The following is a 19320-nucleotide window of genomic DNA, read 5'->3' as shown; positions in this document are numbered from 1 at the left end:
TTAATGCGAGTTTTTCTTGTTTCCTACTCCACGGCGCCACTCATCATAAAGTTCAAAAATGAAAAAAAAAATTAATGAAATCAAGAAATTTCCTGTACTACTATTTTCTCTTGCCAGCTCCTAGCATTATCTATGGCCTGTCTGTTTTACTAGCACCTCTTCTTCTTGTCTTGTCAGCTGCGCTCCATCTTTGGATTACCTCCGGTGACCAACCCCACAAAAAGAAAAAAAAAGTGACGCGTAAAAACCCAAATTTCCAGGCACTTGCACATATTAGTGAAAGGAAAAGCAGCGGAGCAAACAGTCACATATGTTTGTTTACGACTAACAAATCTTTGTTCACTTTCTTTCTTGACGGTGGCTCCACTTTCACCAGGCTTATCGTCGTGTGCATCCAATCACCTCTCCACTCTTTTCACTATCCCCACCCGAGTGGTGCATCATCTTGTCCAACACCAAGATAATCGTCCATTTTGGGTTTGTGGTCTTGCAACTGTCAACGAGCCAGTAAGTCTTGCAAGATAGAATTCTGATTGCAAATTGGGTGGTGCTCGATAAACAGAGCATGTTGACTGACGGGCAAAGGATAAGTGTGATTCACAAAGCACCATCACAATCGAACAAGAAGACGGTATAAGAATTCTCTAGTAATATGTGGTAGTGGCTGCTGAACCATAATGAGTGCCATATTTTCCCATCTCCTCCTCGAGTCTCTCTCGTAATAACTTATGATAACTCAATTCAGCACTTAAATTTAATGAATTCAAATCTTAGTATATTCAAACCGTTTGATACTTCCAAATTAAGTGATGACTTTGATTCCAAAACAAAAAAAAAACAGAAATCTGGAAGGTACGCAGCAGTATATGTTGCCTTCTATCATCAATACATTAATTTTCGCCCTAGAGAGTGGCTGTAATTAGCCCAACTATATGGGCCTGGACGGGTAACTCCAGTCGAGGCCCATACTTTGGGTGTACAGACACTGTCGTTTATGAAGTTGTCACGCTCTAATTTGGCGCGTTAGATATTCAGAAAAAAATTGCTTTTTTTTTTTTCCAAATCTTTCGCCCTTTATCTTTTTTGACGTTATAGTGGCTCCTTTTTGGATACTTTACTCTGCACGTCGACAAAGATCAGAAATTACAAAAAGAGAAAAGATTTTTTTTTTTTTTTTTAAAAAAAAGAAGAGAAAAAACAGAGAGAACAACAACTCCTCGGTCCTCACTCTGGCAACAAGCCAGCAACTATTTACCGTTTGTCAGGGCCTATTTTCCGGCTTCCATGGCTATCCTTCCTTACCCAACACAAAAAATACACTGAGAAAAAAGTGAAAAATATCCAACTTCCTATTTTTATTTATTTCACATACCACGAGTACACTAATAAAGTATGCTTATCAGTCAGCGGTGTCCATGTAGAAAGAGACTAGAGGAATAGAGAGAGAGAGAGAAAGAGAGGGAGAGAGGATTTTTAAAATCCATTTTTCCTCTTTACCTGATGTAAAAAGTGGGAGTCGAGATCCCTAATGGAGAGCCAGAGGCTGCGAGTTTAGGGTTTTTGCTGAGCAAGAAGTGGGTTATAAAGACTTCATTTCATTAGTGCTGACGATACTTACGAATTCGAGGAGGTCAGGAGGCTTCAATCAGCTGCTGCTCTTTTTGTAAATCTCTTCGTGTCGTCATGTTTCCCCATTATAATTGCTCAATCAATTAGTGACATATGGTTTTACAATCTGAAAGCAATAAATATTGCTGCTTTTTAGTACCACTACAAGTTACCATTGCCACCTTCGGTATCATTTGCTCAAATCTGAGAGCTAAAGTTGTGAACTTTAGGCATTGAAATTGTGGGGTTCAGTCAAAAGTTTTTATCTTTGCGGAAGTGAGAGGAGAAAAAACGAAAAAGGGATGCTTGCTTTTGGTTTGCTTCAGCAGAAAATGAGATTAATTCTAGTGTACTGAGTGCGGACGAGATGGCTTCTGAGTGTATCAAGTTGATCTGTTCAATGTCAGATGCAAGACGTCAGAGATGGCTTTCTCAGCATACCCATTTGAAAATGTCTTGGATTCAGCATCAACTTAATCAGAAAGATGGTATCTTGACATATCCACCTCCTTTCCCCCTCTCAGCTTCGTCTCCTCCTTATGTTACTGGTGATAATTTTCATAAAGAATCAAGTCATCCTACATCTTCATCATCTGGAACTAGGATTAGTCCTGCTGTTCTATTTATCATTGTAATTTTAGCTGTTCTCTTTTTCATTTCTGGTCTTCTGCACTTGCTGGTTCGATTTCTTATCAAACATCCATCTTCCTCAGCCTCTTCTCAGTCTAGCCGATACCCTGAAGTTTCCACCTCTGATGCCCTTCAAAGACAGTTGCAACAACTCTTCCATCTACATGATTCGGGTCTAGATCAATCTTTCATTGATGCGTTACCGGTCTTCGTGTACAAAGAGATTGTGGGTGCTAAGGAGCCGTTTGATTGTGCTGTTTGTTTGTGTGAGTTTTCTAAGAAGGATCAATTGAGATTGCTTCCAATGTGCAGCCATGCCTTTCATATCAATTGTATAGACACTTGGCTCCTATCCAACTCAACATGTCCTCTTTGTAGAGGGACTCTTTTCAATCCGGGATTCTCTATTGAAAACCCAGTATATGATTTTGATGATCTAAGGGAAGACGATGGATACCCTGTTAGCACCGAGAATGGAATCTCAACTCGCCAGAAGGCGGTTGAAATTGAGGAAGTTGCTGTAGAAAAGGGTGTCTTTCCCGTTAGGCTTGGCAAGTTCAGAAAATTGAGTGGTGAAGAAGGGGAGGCAGGAGGAGAGACTAGTAGCAGTAACTTGGATGCCCGCAGGTGTTACTCACTGGGTTCATACCAGTACGTGGTCGGCGATTCCCACCTCAGGGTGGCCTTGAGCCATGACCATATTGGTCGGGATGTGAGCCTTCTGAAAGACAGAGGACAAAGCAATCCTCCAGTCAGTGAGGATGGGGCAGGAAAGAAGATTGACATTGGGGCAAAAACTGATAGCTATTCTGTTTCCAAGATCTGGCTATGGCCTAGGAAGGGCAAATTTGCAAGTTCTGCAGACACCCCATCAGAAGATGTTTCTTTCGCTGCAGATTTGCCATGGATGCGGAGAGCTGAAGGCATGTGATATGTTAGTATTTTCATGTGCAATTGATAGTCACTCTGCGAGTCAATGTTTGCAATTTGCCTTTCATTTTAGAAAATTTTAGATAGAAGATGTGGCATGATATATTGACACCAGAGAGATCTATAATACGTTAGAAAGGTAAGGCTGCTTTCATGCTCTGCATACTTCCTCTTTCGCCTCCTTCAATCGTTTCAGGGCTTAGAAGCACATTTTGTGTACTAACTTTTGATGCCTCATGTCATGAGAAGGGAAGAGCATGCATGACTTGATTAGCATTTCCTCTAAGTTTTGCCATATTTCACTGTCTACATAGCCAGCAAAATCTGTACGTATACTTTCCCTCTTTGAAGTTGGGGTAAGTGTGTTTGTTTAAAGGAATTGAATGGGAGCAAAGAGTTGTTATGGTAATGAGGATTGCATCAACTTTGTTGCACCTTATTGTTCCCTTTGTCTTAGTATACAAGGCTTGGCGTTACAACGGTTTAGGTTAGCTGATCCCAGGCCTTTTCTAAAGAGTATTGACAGCCTTTGGAGTTTGGACATCTTATCTTCAAGGAATTGAAAGTCTTTGGCTGTTGAAATGACAGAATGATTAGAGTCTTGATAAGGGTCCAAATTATTTTTCTTTTTTATCAGCCTTTTGGTTGCCTCTAGGTGTCCCTTTTTCAGTTCTGTGGTGGAGTATTTGCTTTAGTTGTTATCATTTAGCTGGGGGTGATAATTGGCGGCGCAATAATCTTTTGTCTTGCATGAGAACAGTTTCGATGAGGCTGAAATTTTCCTGATTTTTAACTCCGACCGAGGATGGCATTTGTGTGTTTGTTTGTTTGTTTTGACTCTTTTTGTATCATCCCACTGCGTGGGCTTCCTCTTGGTTGGTATGACTGTGAAATATGAATCCTCATTGTCCGGTGACATGGTTGAAATTATTCCCTACTCGCTGCTTCGCTTTTGTTTCGGTCACAGTAGTGCTTGAAACCTTGAACCTGTATGGTTGGCGATAATTTTGTCCGATTTTGATGAGCGATCGAACTCCCCTGTAAATCTAAATGGAGGTCATTTCTATCTACCTCTGAAAGTTTTGAGGGTTGAAGTTAAACTCGCTCCTTGTAGTATCTGTACCAAACTGCCAAAGTAAATACTCCCATTTAGTGTGCTAGTATAAATGTATAAATGAAATGCATAAGGAGGACCTTGTTCTTTTGTTCAAGCTTTTTAGTAAAGAAAAAGAAGGAAACAATTATAATCACATCTTTCAAACCAAAAAAAAAAAGGAAAGGAAGCACTCACACAGCGTTTTGGAGGCCCCAATCACAGGGTGGACCCAGACCTTGCAAGTACTTGAGTGACTGGCTCCTCCTGATTGCTGAATGACCTTTTTCTTCATGTATCAAGGCACCACCAAGAAATCTTCTCGCAATCCACGCGCCACTCTTCCGTTCTTTAAGCCATAGTTATTAAACCCGGCTCAGGAAGAAACCCAATGAAAAAGGTGGATCAACGGATTATTAGTTCAATCAGTGTGAGTGAGTGGTTCAATCAGTGCATCATTAAATATATTTAAATATTATATTTCATAATTTTTGATATAAGATATATGATATAAATTGTAATAAACAATACTTTAGCAAATGCTGATTTAATTTAATTCACTGTAGAATAATCAATAAATTATAAATTTATTTAGTAATCTATCAAACTTCAAGTGTAAAATTTTATCCGTATTTAGTGTAATTATCTAACTTATTTACGAATTTTAAGTGCAAAAAATTATTAAAAACAACATTTGTCTTTAAAATGAATTATTTAATATGTTATTTTTTATATTCATTTTATAACTTATAGAGTTTGGGGGGTCATAAGTTTTTATTAAAAGATTTCAAATAAATTTGTTTTAAAAAATAAAAAATATATATATAATTGACAAAACATTTATATATTATAAGAAAGTTACTCTACTAACATTTGGTAAGTGGTTTGGTGGTAACTAAGTTCTAGTTATATACTTAAGGTCCCATGTTTGAATCTTAGCAAAAACTAACTAAATTTTTTCCACAATTGTTTGTAGACAAAATCGATCGGGTTCCTAGGTTAATCCGATTGAATCACCGAATCATTGACCGGTCAACGATTCTTATGCTTAAACGGTCTAATTAGAAATCCAGCTCTGCCCAATGATTGGTTCACGGGGTCGGCCGAATTTAATAACTATGCTCTAAGCTATTTTTGGCTCATCGACTTCTCCTTCATGGTTCTATAGCAACATAGTTAAGTCACCTCAACAACATCCTCCAATTAGTCTGGAATTTTGAGTGATTTTAAATCGCCTCTAAAGTTATTGGAAGGTCAGACATTGAATTATCACATAATAAAGGGTTTACTATTAAAATTGATTTTTCCCTCTTTTTCAGGAAACAAAACACAACAAAGTTGCTTCCATGAACCCCATCCAGTTTATTTTCTTTTTTCCTGTCAATCGTCACTTATCTACCATGCATCTACTTCTATTTTTACTACTACTCTAACATATTTTAAGAGGATGGTCCAACTGGATTTATAGGAAAATCGACGGGGTCTGTATCACCATTAGACCAAACGGATGGTCTACAGAAGAATCGAAAACTGAACCATCATCGGATCAGATGAGTGCACTGCACGTATGGAATTAGAGCAAGGCACTGGATACGCATCTCCATTTTAACTCCACAATAGTACAGGTCGTCATCAATGTATCAAAGGCGTGGATTTAGACAACCCTCCTTAACCGAAAGCAAAGCTTTATTAAGGGTGTGGATTTAGACAACCCTCCTTAATTTGATAGTAATACTTTGGCCAGCGCTTGAATTTTGGCCCAGGGAAGACAAGCAGAGAAATAAAGTTGAAACACATAAAGAACGACACAGCCTGTTCAGTTGGCAATACTTGAGAGGTTCGTTCGTTAGCCTTGTTTGTTACCTTTTGTCATTGACAGTAACCAAGCAGAGCTCGATAAGGATATGTCATTGACAAAAACAAAATCTTTTCCGCTGTTTTCTACAAGTATAATTTAATCCCAACCTATAAAACCACAACCCCTTTATTTTTTGCTCCTATACAGCCAAAAATATAAATACAAAAGAAAACAGTTTAACACTATGCTAGGAGAGTACCAAAAAGATTGAATGTAATCAAGAAATAGAAGTGTTTGGGAGATGCATAATTTTGTGTAATAGAAAATGAAAAAAGAAAAAGGAAATCCCAACTAATCCGCTTGACAACACGGGTCAGAGCCCGTTAAGTGGGCTCCAGGCTCCTTAAGTTGGCAAATTGTGCGCCGCACTTGCAGCCCATCCCTCAGCGCAGCGTAGCAAGCGGCCCCATCCGTCTAAACAACTTCATTCATCACGTGTAACTCACGTGAACGCTGTTTCCATCCTTCCCCGCCTCCGCCACCGCCACCGCCACGAGCGACTTGGCCGTTACCCTCCCGGGAGTTAAAGCAAACCTAGACGAGAAATCACGGAAAAAACGATCATCATCCCCAAACAAAGGGCCATTTGAACCCGGTCCCTCGTCGAAATTCAAAGCGTAACTAACAGGATCATATTGGAATTTCCCTCCGCCCTTGAGCCCGCGGGTCTTGTTAAACCGGCGGATGAACGTTTTCCATTTTGGGCCAGCCACCAGTTCCGACCATCCTCTGATTTTCTTTAAAGCGTTCAAGCTTTTGTCCCACCAATCCCATCTCCACCTGGATGTCTCCTCTTTTTCTGGCGTCGCAGATATCCTCTCCCAGACCGTGTCGGACTGGCCAGAACCGAAACACGGGAGCCAGAAACAGCAGCCCCTCCGGTTGGCGAATGCCAACTCTTCCTGCATTTCCTCATCGGAGTCTGTCTCCGTTGACGAAAACTCCGGAATGTTGTTGTTGTTGCTGTTGTTGTGTGCGGCCATCAACACACAAAAGTAAGAAGAGATAGAGAGAGAAATGGGCTTTTCCCTCGTACTCTCGAGAAACCCTAACCCTAACACACACACACACTCTCTCTCTCTATCTATCCATGTATCTTCCCTCCCCCGGCTCCCTTGCCCTGAGAGCTTCAGTGGCCTATATAAGTCTCAGAACGGTGGAGAGAGGGGAAGGGGTGACCTATACTAGGCTGCCTGCAGCCTTGGGGCTACACAGCGTAACGAAAATACCGTTGGGAAAAGGTTACCCGCCGTGTCTGTGAATGAGGTGGAACTCTCTTGGGGAGCGGGCCTGCTGATTAGTGGAGTATATCCGTTGATAACTAAGGAGGTCACAGCTGGATCCAGTGACTGGGGCCAGCCCAAAACTCTTCATAAAGCCAGGTGGATATTAGTTGGAAGGGAATTGTTATTCCTACTCCCATTTTTATTAATCACACTTTCATTATCATTATTGTAATCATATAATTTTTATTTATTAAATTATAGGATAAGACAAATGATAGTAATACAAATAACAAATAAAAAAAAATGCAGCAACATTTTCCTAGTATGAAAACTACTAAAAACACTCATTTCCCAAATAAAAAAAATGAAAATTTTAAAAAGGGGCTAATGGAGAATAGATACAACAATAATTAAAAGTGTTTTTTTTTTTTGCTTTTAAATTTCGATGACATTTGGATTCTTATCATTAACATGCCATTTTCACTTTGTCTTCTTTTTTCTTTTTAAATAAAAAAACAAAAACAAATAGGTACACTATGAAAATGCAATTTGTTGCACACATAAAAAGTTTGTTTTTATTTCCATGATTTTCTACGTAAAATATTTAGAGGGGAGTAAAATATCCATCATGGATTGGGATTGTTTCTCAAAATTGTGACATGGCAAGAGGGTTTTATGATTGCGGGGGCACTGGGGAGATGATTAATGAGTAGGTACTGCAATTAAGGTGGGTGTATTAGTTGGTGCTCAACTGTCACTGATTCTTGTTATTGAACACTTGAGTACTAATCGACAAAAAAAGACAAAAATTTAAAAAGGGAAGTCTCCAACTATGTATATACACGGAACTATATTAGTGTGGTGCTTATGGTGCTAGGGGGCCTCAATTAGAGCAGTTAATCGAACTGAGTCGAGCCGAGTATTTGGCTGCCGAGCTCGACTCGAGTTTATTTCAAGCCAAGCTCGACTCGAGTTTGTTAGGCAAACGAGTTTTAAAATGTGTTCGAACTCGACTCGTCAAATATACATGTGACTCGAGCTCGAACTCGTGCAAATTAATTTCAATAAAAATCTATAATTTTCAATTTTTATACTTTTGATTTCTAAAATGACAAATATACTCTTTATTAACGAGTTCTAACGAGATATTCGGATATCAAACGAGTCGAACTCGACTCGTTTACCGCAACTAACGAGTCGAGCTCGAGCTTTATCGAGCCGAGTTCTAACAAGTTTTTCGAGTTACTCGTGAAGTTTAACAGCTCTAGCCTCAATCCTCGTCTGACAGTGGTCACCAACATATGTTTCTCTTTTATTTTTTCCTTGCAAGTGTTATTATTACTAGTTCACTAGGTAGGTGCGTGTTTGTCATGTATTATTCCCGCATTTGGTGTCGTTAACATATATTTTAAGTGTTAAATTTTAAAAAATAAAATAATTTAAAAATTATATAAATATAAAAAAATGTAACAATTATAATTAAAGAAAGAATACAAATGCAAGAAAATTAATAATTATATATATATATGTACACACCCCATTAAGAATATATATTTTTTTGAATTTATTGAACTCAAATGACTGTAATTTTATACAATGATTGATGGTTTGTGTCCTGCTCGAGCGAAATGATTGGTGTCTGAAGATTCACTATAGAATTCTTCAACTCCAGGAGAAGAAGATGGGCGGTGCTCAAAAAAGTCAGAAAGCAGGGCTGACCCCTCACCCAACGCTTTGGATGCCCAGAGTCACTCAGCAGATTCAGGCGTCAGATTCGGCGCCATTCATTCGTAATTGTCTACGTGTGTTTTCACTAAATTACTGCTTACTTTGCTCAAGCCACTAATTAACACAGCTACGTTCCATTTAACTCATCCCGTCTACACATACAGTAACAAGTACTATTTTTTCTCGTATTTATATATATACTTTTTTTAAAATTAATTTTCTTATATTTATATATTTTTTCTAATTAATTATATATTTCTAAAAACTCAACACCTCAGTATCCATAAGACAAACCGTTGCCTATTTTACAAAGGCGAGTGATATTTTATACGTTCCAAAAGACTTCGTAATACACTTTTGTTTTTTTATAGCAGTTTAGTTACTCTAGGTGTTTTTTTAGGTATGGCCTGCACAACATTTAAAGAGTGTGTAAAAAAAAAAATTCTAAAGAAAGTTGCGTAAAGAGCATTAACAACCAATTATTTCTTCATTTGTTATGTTCTTCCAGCAAGTTTGGCTCCGGAGTCAGACTATTAGGTCTGACACCCGTTGGGCCGGTAGTTCGCCCATCCTTCCGTGGGCTGAATCATGTGATTCAATTCATGGGTTTAGTAGTTTCGACACATTTGCGGAGGAATCCAATTCATAGGGATGGCCTTCTGACATGATCCCAAAATATCAAAATTTAGTTGTGTTTGGATTGCATTTTCCGTCATTTTTCATGGAAAAATTACTGTAGCGATTTGATATATGTGAGGGAAAAAGGTGATAGGGAAATGTGATCACGGAAAACGACAATATTTTTTAACGGAAACAAGCAATCCAAACATGCTTGCGTTATTCTGAGAAAAAGTTGGAAAAGAATGCCCAGCTTGAACTTTCTGCTGAGCGAGAAAAACTTGGCCTTGTTTGGATTGCAACTTTCCGTTGGAAAATTACGTTTTTTTTCGTGATCACATTTCCCTATTACCTTTTTCTCTCACATACATCAAATCGCTACAGTAATTTTTCTATGAAAAATAATGGAAAATACAATCCAAACACAACCTTATTTGTACCGCCTTTTTTTTTTTTATCCCTTTTTCTTGGGGCCATACATAAATAAACATATTTCGATTTTCAGTATAGAAATATAACCTGCCCAGAAAGGAATGGCGGGATGGGGAAGAGCAAAATTTAAACTCTGGGACTTAATTGATTAATTTGAGGAAATTCCCGAGTACCTTTGACCAGTATTCGACTAGAAAAATGCTTTTTTCTTTTCTTGTTAGGAAATGACAACTTTTATCCCTCCCCATTCTTACCATTTCTCTTGGATTGGCAAGTCTCCTGGTTGGTGAGCTTGTGCTACATTTCAAATTGAATTGGGTGACTTGATCAAACAAATAGTCAAATGTAGGCCAAACGAAAGAGAGTCTAATAAGTATTCAATTCAATGGAGTGGTTAATAGTCAAAATAAATGCTAATGTAGGCGCAAGGCAAGAAACTCCCCATTGAATTTTCGGACAAAGACTCCTGGCCTTGTTTGTCAGCCACGTTTTTTTTGTCAAGTTTATCTGTTACAAGTTATTTAAAAATTTTACCTATAATAATCTCAAAATATTTTTCAAAAGTTTTAAACTATACATTTCAAAATATTTAAAAATTTACACACTTCAAAATTTTTTTTAAAAAAAAACTTCTACAGTAAGTTACAGTAAAGTTTTATACAAACACCAAAAAAACTCACTTGCCAAATGGACCTGTACTTTGTGCAGATCCGTCCAATCATTGTACATGTTTAAAGTTTTGGTATAAAAATATATGATAATGCTGTGCTAAATATATATATGTTAAATATTTTATTCTCACTTTTACTTTTGAATATAATAATTAATGTAACGTAATTATACATTAAATAATATTAAAAAAATACAACGATTGGATACCAAACTCCAATCCCATCAAGTCCTCTCTCAAAATTTCATTACCGCATAATAACAGCGGTAGTAACATAAATCGGTCAACCACGTACTTTAGACTGGACTTGAAAGTAAAAGCTCTCATGCGAACGTCTCATTTTTTTTTTTTTCCCCAAACACTTGCAGTTCGGCCTCGTTCACCGAGTCTCCTCCCAAAAGTTTCCATCCTTAGAATTCAAACCCTCTTCCTGACTCCGTCTCTCGTATGTGCATTTTTTTCCACCCATGCTTCCTTAATACAGCCGTAGCATCCCAAGCGTGTTTGAACCGCCCACTTTTGCCACCGTTCCGTTCCAATCTCTCATATGGTCAGACGATCTTAGCCACAATCTTTGCCTCCGTATAAATACATCAAATCGAATTAGCAACCGGGGAGTCAATGCTTCATACTTCATATTCAACTAATTTGCTGTTCCCTTGCAGCAAACAGAAAAGCTTCTCACTGATTTAATTTGAGTATCGATCATGGGCACCAGACAGCAAAACAATCTCCTAATAGTAGTTGCTGCCGCCTTATGCTTGTGCTTCAGCTTGCTTCAAGTCACCTCCATCGAAGCTCGCCGTCTTAATCTCCCAAACCATCGGTACCATCATCCGTATCATGCTCAAACAACATCGTATCACGCTCAAGGAGCTTATAGGAATCGCCTCCACGACATTCTTCTTATTTTTCAAGCTGTCAAGAGTTCTGGCCCAAGTCCCGGCCAAGGACATTCCTTCACTACTGGTACGCATAATTGACTTGGGATTTGGGACCCCAACTCAACAACATGTCTGCGCTAGCAGCCGTTCCAGGGATGCACGGTGCAATCATAAGTATACTACTCTAATCACCTAGATGATTTTGTTTTTGTACGTCTATATCGACTTCCGTTTTTTTTTTGCCCTTTTGGGTAAATTAAGGATCGCCGGAAGTAAAATATATATGATCATTCTTTTATTGTTTTCTCCAATGTATTTCATTTAGTTTAATACAACTTCGCTGTCATGTTGAGGACTGCAGAACATTTTTCTAGCCTCCCTTTTCTGTTCTTTTTCTTTTGTGAGTACTCGTGAATTAATTTGGCTTATAGAGGTACGCATTGGATTTCAATTGCTTGGCGGGCAATGGATTATGCTTGCAAGGAATGAAACGTTCGTCCAGAGAAGAATATGAACTCCAAGGATTCAAAATGCGGCAACCTTTAATAAAAAAAATTTAAAAAGAAAAAGAAGAAGAAGCAAAACTGGTCCTTTTTTCTGGCCCGCCATATTTCAAACACCGAGCAGGTTATGATTATGACGCTTGTATCTTATTTCGCCAGCACGCGTTGCTTGACCTAGCTACTTATATATCATGTCACCGTCCTTTAATTTGGGTCCATTTTCCTTTCCTTTATTTCTTGGATGGGAAGGGATTTTCTTGGTCCGGATAAATGATTTGATTTACCATGTTAACCATTGAAGAAGCCCTTGAGCTCTAAGCGCCGTGATATCCATGTTCCTCGTCACGTTAATGTTTAATGCATTTTTAGCCAACCTAAGGCAGTGAAAATTTGTGGATATCAACCAAGGATGTGTGGTCATTTCTCATCATTTTCTAGTCTCCCTTGCTTTGCCCACTTAAGTTTCAAATTTTAATTTTTCAAAATGTCATTTTGCCAAGTATTGTTGCACCATATTTAGTGATCCATGCGTGGCCATTAGCAAGGAAAAAGGAAAGATGACAAACATTATTATTGTTAGAATAATCCAGCGTCCGTACAGGAAATATGACAAACATTATTGTTAGAATAATGCAAATTCTTCTGCAACTTTCTAACTTTAAAATGGGCCAATTTGGTTAATAAGTTAAGTTGTTTTTAATCAACTTTTTATTTTTTTGGTAAGTGGAAGGTGTCGAATAAATTAAGTTTGTTGTTTGATCAAATATTTTGCATCTTGCAAGTTTTCTGTTCATGTTCAAATGTTACAGAGAGATGTTCCATTTTGGACCTTTAAAGAGGTTATTTGGATACATCAAAGATGTCACCATTTATTTTAGAATCTGGCCTAAAAAGCCAAACCAGGTGGTTCATCGCCAGGCTAATCATCAATTTACAACTATTCTACAAAAGTCTTGTCAGAAACAATATAATGTTTGAAGATTTTTAAAAGACAATTCTAAATTTGCAACAAAAGCAGCAGAGTAACTAGAAAGACCATTGAAACTTTTTGTCTCCCATGAAAGATTTTAAGTTTTGGTGCGATATGAGGTCAAGAATTCAAAATTTTCCTCGCATCACTATTGTGCCACTGTATGTGGCTTCTCCAAAATTCATACAAGTGTGTAGTGTACTCGTCGGATCCGATGGTGATTCAATGCTCATCGTTTCTCAATTGATCCAGTTGGGTCTTCCCTCATCCTAGTATAGACTAGAATATGAGTAGGAGTAGAGTAGATTTTGCCATTTGACTGAAAAAAAAAAAAAAAAACTAGGAAGACCATTGAAACAATGCAACTTTTTAATATTAGAATAGGTCTATTTGGTTAATAAATTAAGTTATTAGTTAATTGTTAGAGTAGTTCAACAATTGGTGTTTTTTGATATTTTAAAGTATTTTGAATTAGAAGTATCTTTAGTTGCAATTTATTAGGAGATTTCTTAGCAAAAGATTATATTAGTTTATTTTTTATATGCTCTGTAGATAAAGAACTTATGAATGAAGAATTTAAAGTTTTTGCAATCCTTAAATACAAGAATTTATTATGAGCCATTTTTGTCGGAACTAAGTAAAAATATTATTTATTAATTTATGATTTAAATTCTAACAAGAATATTTATTTCTTTTGCTCTCAAAATAGAAAAATAAAATAAAATTAATGAAGATCATAGATATGTTCAAGAGTCATGTGTGACCCTTGACCATACCACTTGACCTTCAAGCGAACCTTTGGAGAATGCATACAAGTGGGTGTAGTACATCTGCTTGTCTGGACCCTTGGAGAATTTGCTACCTGTCCTACAAGTGGACCTTTGGACTGGGTGTAATACATTCATGTGGTATATTTATTTCTTGTATGCTCTGTATATTCAAGTGCATGTAATACATCTAATACATTTTTTTATATAATGAAAACGGAGTTTCATTAAAGTAAATTTGCTTTTGCAGCGTACATAATCTCCTTTGGGAAGTTTACATCTAATACTTTTTTGCTTGGAACGGTGGTTATGATTTATGAAGAACATATTAAGTAAAAATATTTGAGAGGGCAAAAGTCGTCGTTAAGAAGAACTTAATACACATGTTAGATGTATTAATAAAAATAAATAAATTGTAATTACTCCAGAAGAGAATACGGACGAGGTAGATGATCCTGCACGCCTATCATTTTCTCTTGCCATGGATGAAAAAGTTTTGCAAGATCGTGTAGCAGAAGCTTCCTTAATTCCTTGATGGCCGTGCCGTGGAGCTCTTCTCAGTACTGTTGCAATAGCGCCCGGCAGTTTCCTATATTTTTTGTCCCTGCTCAGGATATCGTGATACTCAACTCTCGTCGTTCTTCATGACTCCAAGGAAATAGATAATGCAAATATCACTTTCATGGGATGTCATCATTTGTCACAGGAGGCTGCTCCCCCCCTCTCCTCCCTCCTCCTCCAAAGATAGGATTCGAATTAATATATGCTGCAGAGGCACACTTCACAAGTTAAAATCTACTACAGCTTCATACTTCTTTACGGCACATGCATTAGTTTTCCTCCAACAAAATCAAATAACCAGACCTGAAAAAAGATCTAGCATCCCCAGCAAGGGGCCAAGTAAAGAATATGTACTAGTAAGCAATTGGTTTCTTAATCTTTCAGCTTTTGAAGAAATTCTTTCCACTCGTTTGAATTGCCCCCAGATTTAGGCTTGAATGGAACAGCAAAAGGTACATCTATCTTGTTCTTTAAGACACTCCTATCAATAAATTTTTGAAGCTGCCCTGCACATTTGTGTTACTTCCCCTTAACTTAGACAGCTATAGCAGGAAAGCATGATTTTTATTACCATCGTGTAAACTTGTACAGACTATCCCATCTTTTGTTCTACGGTAAATTTGTTGTCTGCGTCCAATTCTTAGCTGTACATTCCAATTCAGGATCTAGAACTAGAAAGACAATACAGCAACTCGATATATAACGGTTCCTAAATTTCTGAGAAACCCTTTATCCTGCTTCCAGAAAAACAGCGCATCTTTCTCTTAAAATCATCTCATCTTCCTCACAGTCTCATTCTCTCACCTGAGACATTTTTCTCCGTATCATGTCAGGGAACAAGTGATCAATATCCATAAGAGTACCCCATGTAGTTATATCTTGATCGGATATTGTGACTGTTATAGACAGGATCTCCATAATCAACAGCCTTTATCACCATTGCTTCACGCCGCCCAGCTTGCTCCTGAACCGCCCCAAAGACGATCTCATTTGTTTCGCAGTTTTGCTCATAACAAGTCTGAGCTCTGGATGACTGGTGCTTCTGATGATGCTGATGATGTTTCTGTAGCTGCTGCTGAAATTGGTGCTGTTGTTGCGGATGGAGATCAGCATTCCATCCACCATTGTAATAAGACCGGCTTTGCTTCTTCTCCAAGTCTCTGGTCATAAAAGGGTAAACTTTTCTTGGTGTAGGGTCTCTAGATTCTTCCGAGGGAGGCTCATCTTCATCTGGAATGATAAAGCTATCTTGCATGGGCCAAGAATTAGGATGTTGGGATGGGTGATTGTAATGCTGCTGAACAACATGGTGGAATGGCTTTTTCCTAAAACCTGAGAACAAGCCTCCAAAAATTTCAATTACAGATGATCCAGTGTTGACAAAAAGTCTTCCCAATGAACTAAATAAGCCTTCTTCTGGCTTCTCATAATTGCCTTCTGGGGGAATCAAGGGAGGTCTGATCGATTTATGAGGCCTCTGATATGGGGCTGGTGGCATACTCTTGGCATGAACTCTTGGATCCTAAAGATAACAAAACAAACTTTGATATTGTAAGATGAGAAAAGGTATTACACCATTGAAGTATTCACAGAAATTTGTCCAAGTACCACGGCCGGGTGTGGTGTTTAAATTACTAAACATATTATAATGTAAAAGTGTATTTACAGAACAAGTACCTGCTTTCAATACTCAAATGTCCAAAAAATCTGCTCTTGAAATGGGAAATTAAAGTGTTTTTTAAGGCCTTAATGACTTACATCATTGGAGCAAAGGATAGCTGCGATTCTACGTTGTAACAAGGCCAACATATACCCAAAGAAACCAGCAGCAACAAGCACTGCAATACCTGCAAATAATGTAATAGGCAGCTGACTAATATCCATTTTGATGAATTTGAGAAAATGGCTATGAAATTAAGTTTTACCCAAGTGTGCATTGTCATCATAATGGTAAGAACAATCATCATCATGCAATTGGATCTCTCGAATTGCCTGGTTTCCTCGATCCACTACCAGAAGTGAGCAGCTGCTTCCAACATACACCACATCAAAATCATCGGAAAACTTTGCATCCTCACACGGGCCATCAACATGGCCTCCTCCACGGCTCCATTTCCCCCCTGCAATCGTCACCACCCCTGCATGAACAGAAAATGGTTGAGGCCTTCAGCACTTTGTTTCACATTCATTGAATCTAAAGGAATGCCATGAGGAACTAAATGAGCTTTGCTTGATGGTGAAGAAGTCATTTCATTTCGACTTTCTTTGTGGAGGAGGGAGTAGGAAAAATGGACGAGGTGGAATTTGATAAATTGAAGCCTCGGAAAAAATCCATCGCAAAATAGGATAATGCTGACATGAGCACTTGCAAATTACCGCTGTCACTTATTTTCCGTATAGCCATATTCATGGTATCTGCAACATACACATTTCCCCTGTCATCCATTGCAAGCCCTTTTGGGTGGTTCATCCTTGCTTCTCTTGGCTTCCCATCAATGTGCCCTGAATATCCTTCAGGGGATCCAGCTACCAGCTTGGGTCGACTATCTGTGGCTCAACCATTCAGTTCAACAAGTATGAATTTCAGTGAAGTCAAAATCTCAAAACAGAATCTCACATGTTAAAATAATGAAGAAAAAGAAAATAAGTATTTGTGAAAGGTTGCAAGAGGTACTGAAATGTCTTTTAGCAGTGACGTAGCTTGAAGCTTTAGCCTCTTAAATCTGTGTGAAGAATCTTATACAGAGAGGCTAAACAAATATTAACTGCCATGAACCCGTCGCAAGGCAACGGTGAAAGGAAAAAGAAAGGCAAGATACGAAGCATCCAGGACTTCTGAAAATACTGGTCAAGGAAGACAAGTGAATCTGTGATAAAACTCCAAAAGAAAAAAAATTTGATTCCAAAGCAGCTTCCAGGACATTGTGTCTACTTTCAAAAAGATATTATTCTGCCCAAACTAAATAAATAAAGACAAAAGCTCATCAATTTACTTCTCCAAAAATCATAGCACTAAACTGTGATTTACCAGAGAAAAGAGCAGAAGGCAGATCTCAAATTAACAAGCTAACACCTCTTACAGCCTAGGCCCCGCAAAGATTGAAAACTAAGTAGCCACCGCATTATTTCGGGAATCACGGTAAACACTAATGTTTCAACCTACAAATAAAAATGATTGGTAGGCAAGGACGATTATTAGCAGGTACCATACTGGATTCAACTGGAATTTCTTATTTGCCTTTTGCATTGAGCATTCTGTAAAGACAGACAGAGAATTTTATTACCAACCCCCCCCCCTCTCTTCAGAAAATGCAAAGTTCCTTCTCGTTTGAATCCTTGCTTCTTTTTCTTTTTGGTTTTGAAGGGAAGGGGTTGGTAGTTTGGTGGATACAGAGGGACCGAGGTCTCTTTAATTTTAATTCCTTTGCCTATCTCAAGAAGTGCGGAAGGATAAAGGATAGGAATGAGTCTCACGAAAAGAATAAAGTTGACAAGTTTGCTGGTTACTAGATGAGGATTCGGTCTGAGAAGGGAGGCAAAGCTAACAAATCCGCTATAGTATGAGTCAGAATCAGTTATAAACTCTCAGGGCCAGGGGGAAACATTTAGTGCAAACGAAGAAGTTCGAGTCTTCATGTAAACAAAGCTCCATCACGAATGTTGGATTCGAGAGAACTCAAAAGAGAAAAACCTTAGGACCCAACTCATTGCGAGAAAACCAAAATTAACAAATGTTTAGAGCTGAGAAGTTGGAAATTACGGTTCGCGCTTTATGCACAGCGTAACACTAATTCATCTGTTGAGATGGCCGGTAATAACTTACACCGGGACAATGGTGTTGAGATCTTGTAAATGTTGCTGTTCTCAGAATCCAAAAGCAACACCTCCCCAGATGGGGACACCTCCACCGAATAAGGTTCGATTCCAAGCTTGCTTCCATCAAACACAGTCTCAATAGTATAGCCACTCTCAAATTTCATCATGGAACGGCTTGAAATTGCTGCAGACAAACCACACCCCAATTAAACCCCATCAATCACATTACCCCAGCATAATCAAGAAACAGGAATATATTTGCAAGAGAAAAGGCCAAAGAAGAGAATTTTAACCTGTTTTGGAAGTTGATTTGAGCGACCACAACCACTTGAACAGTGTAGAAGCAACATTTGTAACAACCCCACCAACAATTTCTGTACAAACACATTAACAAGATTCAATTTTGAGACACATAAACAATTCATTCACCATAAAAACATGACGGCAAATACGGACTATACGTGCATATACATATGCATGCACTCACTTGCAGCAGGGGTGGCCGCAGCCGACGTGCATCCGGAGATTAGAAACACGAGAACAAGGAATAAAATGATCCAAAATTTTGCCATGGTTCTTGACTTCAACACACGAGCAAAAAACAAAAAACTTGTTGGAATAATAAAGGTTTAAAAGTTCTGCATTTCCCTAAGAGGGAAACACAGAGAAACAAAGCCCACCGAGAGGACAGAATGTAGCATATACTGCACACCCTTTTTATTACATTATTGTAATAAGAAGCAGAAATTTCTTCAGCGGAAAGTCAGAAACGGAGAGTAACAACTAACAAGCGAGTGAGACTAGTGCGAGAGAGAGAGAGAGAGAGAGAGAGAGGAATGGAAAATTAAAAGAGACAAGAAAACAAAAGATGGATATTGGAAGGTTTAATAGTACTCTGGGTGGCAGTGGCAAGCAGTAGAAGTGTAAGACAGAAGGGAGCTTACTTCAAGGTAACATAATATACTGCATAAAGCAGTAGAAAATGCTGAGGGAGGGAGGGAGGGGTCAGTCTCGGTTGAGTAAAGA

At 38.3% G+C, this 19320-nt stretch overlaps 3 protein-coding genes across 4 annotated transcripts; 1 reads left to right on the top strand and 2 right to left on the bottom strand.

Moving 5' to 3' along the window:
- Positions 1 to 1197: 1197 nt before the first annotated feature.
- LOC113697992 (RING-H2 finger protein ATL46) lies at positions 1198 to 4098 on the top strand. 2 transcript variants are annotated; one of them, XM_027217643.2, is made up of 2 exons: positions 1198 to 2096; positions 2322 to 4098. In XM_027217643.2, the coding sequence occupies exons 1-2, from the start codon at positions 1976 to 1978 to the stop codon at positions 3167 to 3169; spliced, it is 969 nt and encodes a 322-aa protein (XP_027073444.1). In that variant the 5' UTR covers positions 1198 to 1975; the 3' UTR covers positions 3170 to 4098. The 2 variants fall into 2 exon arrangements, with proteins under 2 accessions (XP_027073444.1, XP_027073443.1); XM_027217642.2 differs by having other exon boundaries at positions 1198 to 4098.
- A 2452-nt stretch (positions 4099 to 6550) lies between these two features.
- Positions 6551 to 7102, bottom strand: LOC113700030 (uncharacterized). Its single transcript, XM_027220443.2, has one exon. The coding sequence runs from the start codon at positions 7100 to 7102 to the stop codon at positions 6551 to 6553; it is 552 nt and encodes a 183-aa protein (XP_027076244.1).
- A 7921-nt stretch (positions 7103 to 15023) lies between these two features.
- Positions 15024 to 19265, bottom strand: LOC113700029 (uncharacterized). Its single transcript, XM_027220442.2, has 7 exons — positions 18782 to 19265; positions 18588 to 18668; positions 18302 to 18478; positions 16855 to 17025; positions 16404 to 16616; positions 16237 to 16325; positions 15024 to 16000 (listed from the first exon to the last, which is right to left on the bottom strand). The coding sequence occupies exons 1-7, from the start codon at positions 18864 to 18866 to the stop codon at positions 15323 to 15325; spliced, it is 1494 nt and encodes a 497-aa protein (XP_027076243.1). The 5' UTR covers positions 18867 to 19265; the 3' UTR covers positions 15024 to 15322.
- Between the last annotated feature and the right edge of the window lie 55 nt (positions 19266 to 19320).

The sequence above is a fragment of the Coffea arabica genome, chromosome 7c (genome assembly GCF_036785885.1).
Source record: "Coffea arabica cultivar ET-39 chromosome 7c, Coffea Arabica ET-39 HiFi, whole genome shotgun sequence".
NCBI lineage: Eukaryota > Viridiplantae > Streptophyta > Magnoliopsida > Gentianales > Rubiaceae > Coffea > Coffea arabica.
Note: the sequence above shows the minus strand (reverse complement) of the source record. Positions and strands in the feature narration are given on the sequence as shown.

Coding starts and splice junctions, on each gene's coding strand:
- LOC113700030 (XM_027220443.2), bottom strand. CDS start 7,102: ATGGCCGCACACAACAACAGCAACAACAACAACATTCCGGAGTTTTCG.
- LOC113700029 (XM_027220442.2), bottom strand. CDS start 18,866: ATGGCAAAATTTTGGATCATTTTATTCCTTGTTCTCGTGTTTCTAATC. Junction 18,669..18,781: donor TGCGGCCACCCCTGCTGCAA/GTGAGTGCATGC, acceptor GTGTTTGTACAG/AAATTGTTGGTGGGGTTGTT. Junction 17,026..18,301: donor CTCAACACCATTGTCCCGGT/GTAAGTTATTAC, acceptor GTTGAGCCACAG/ATAGTCGACCCAAGCTGGTA.
- LOC113697992 (XM_027217642.2), top strand. CDS start 1,976: ATGGCTTCTGAGTGTATCAAGTTGATCTGTTCAATGTCAGATGCAAGA.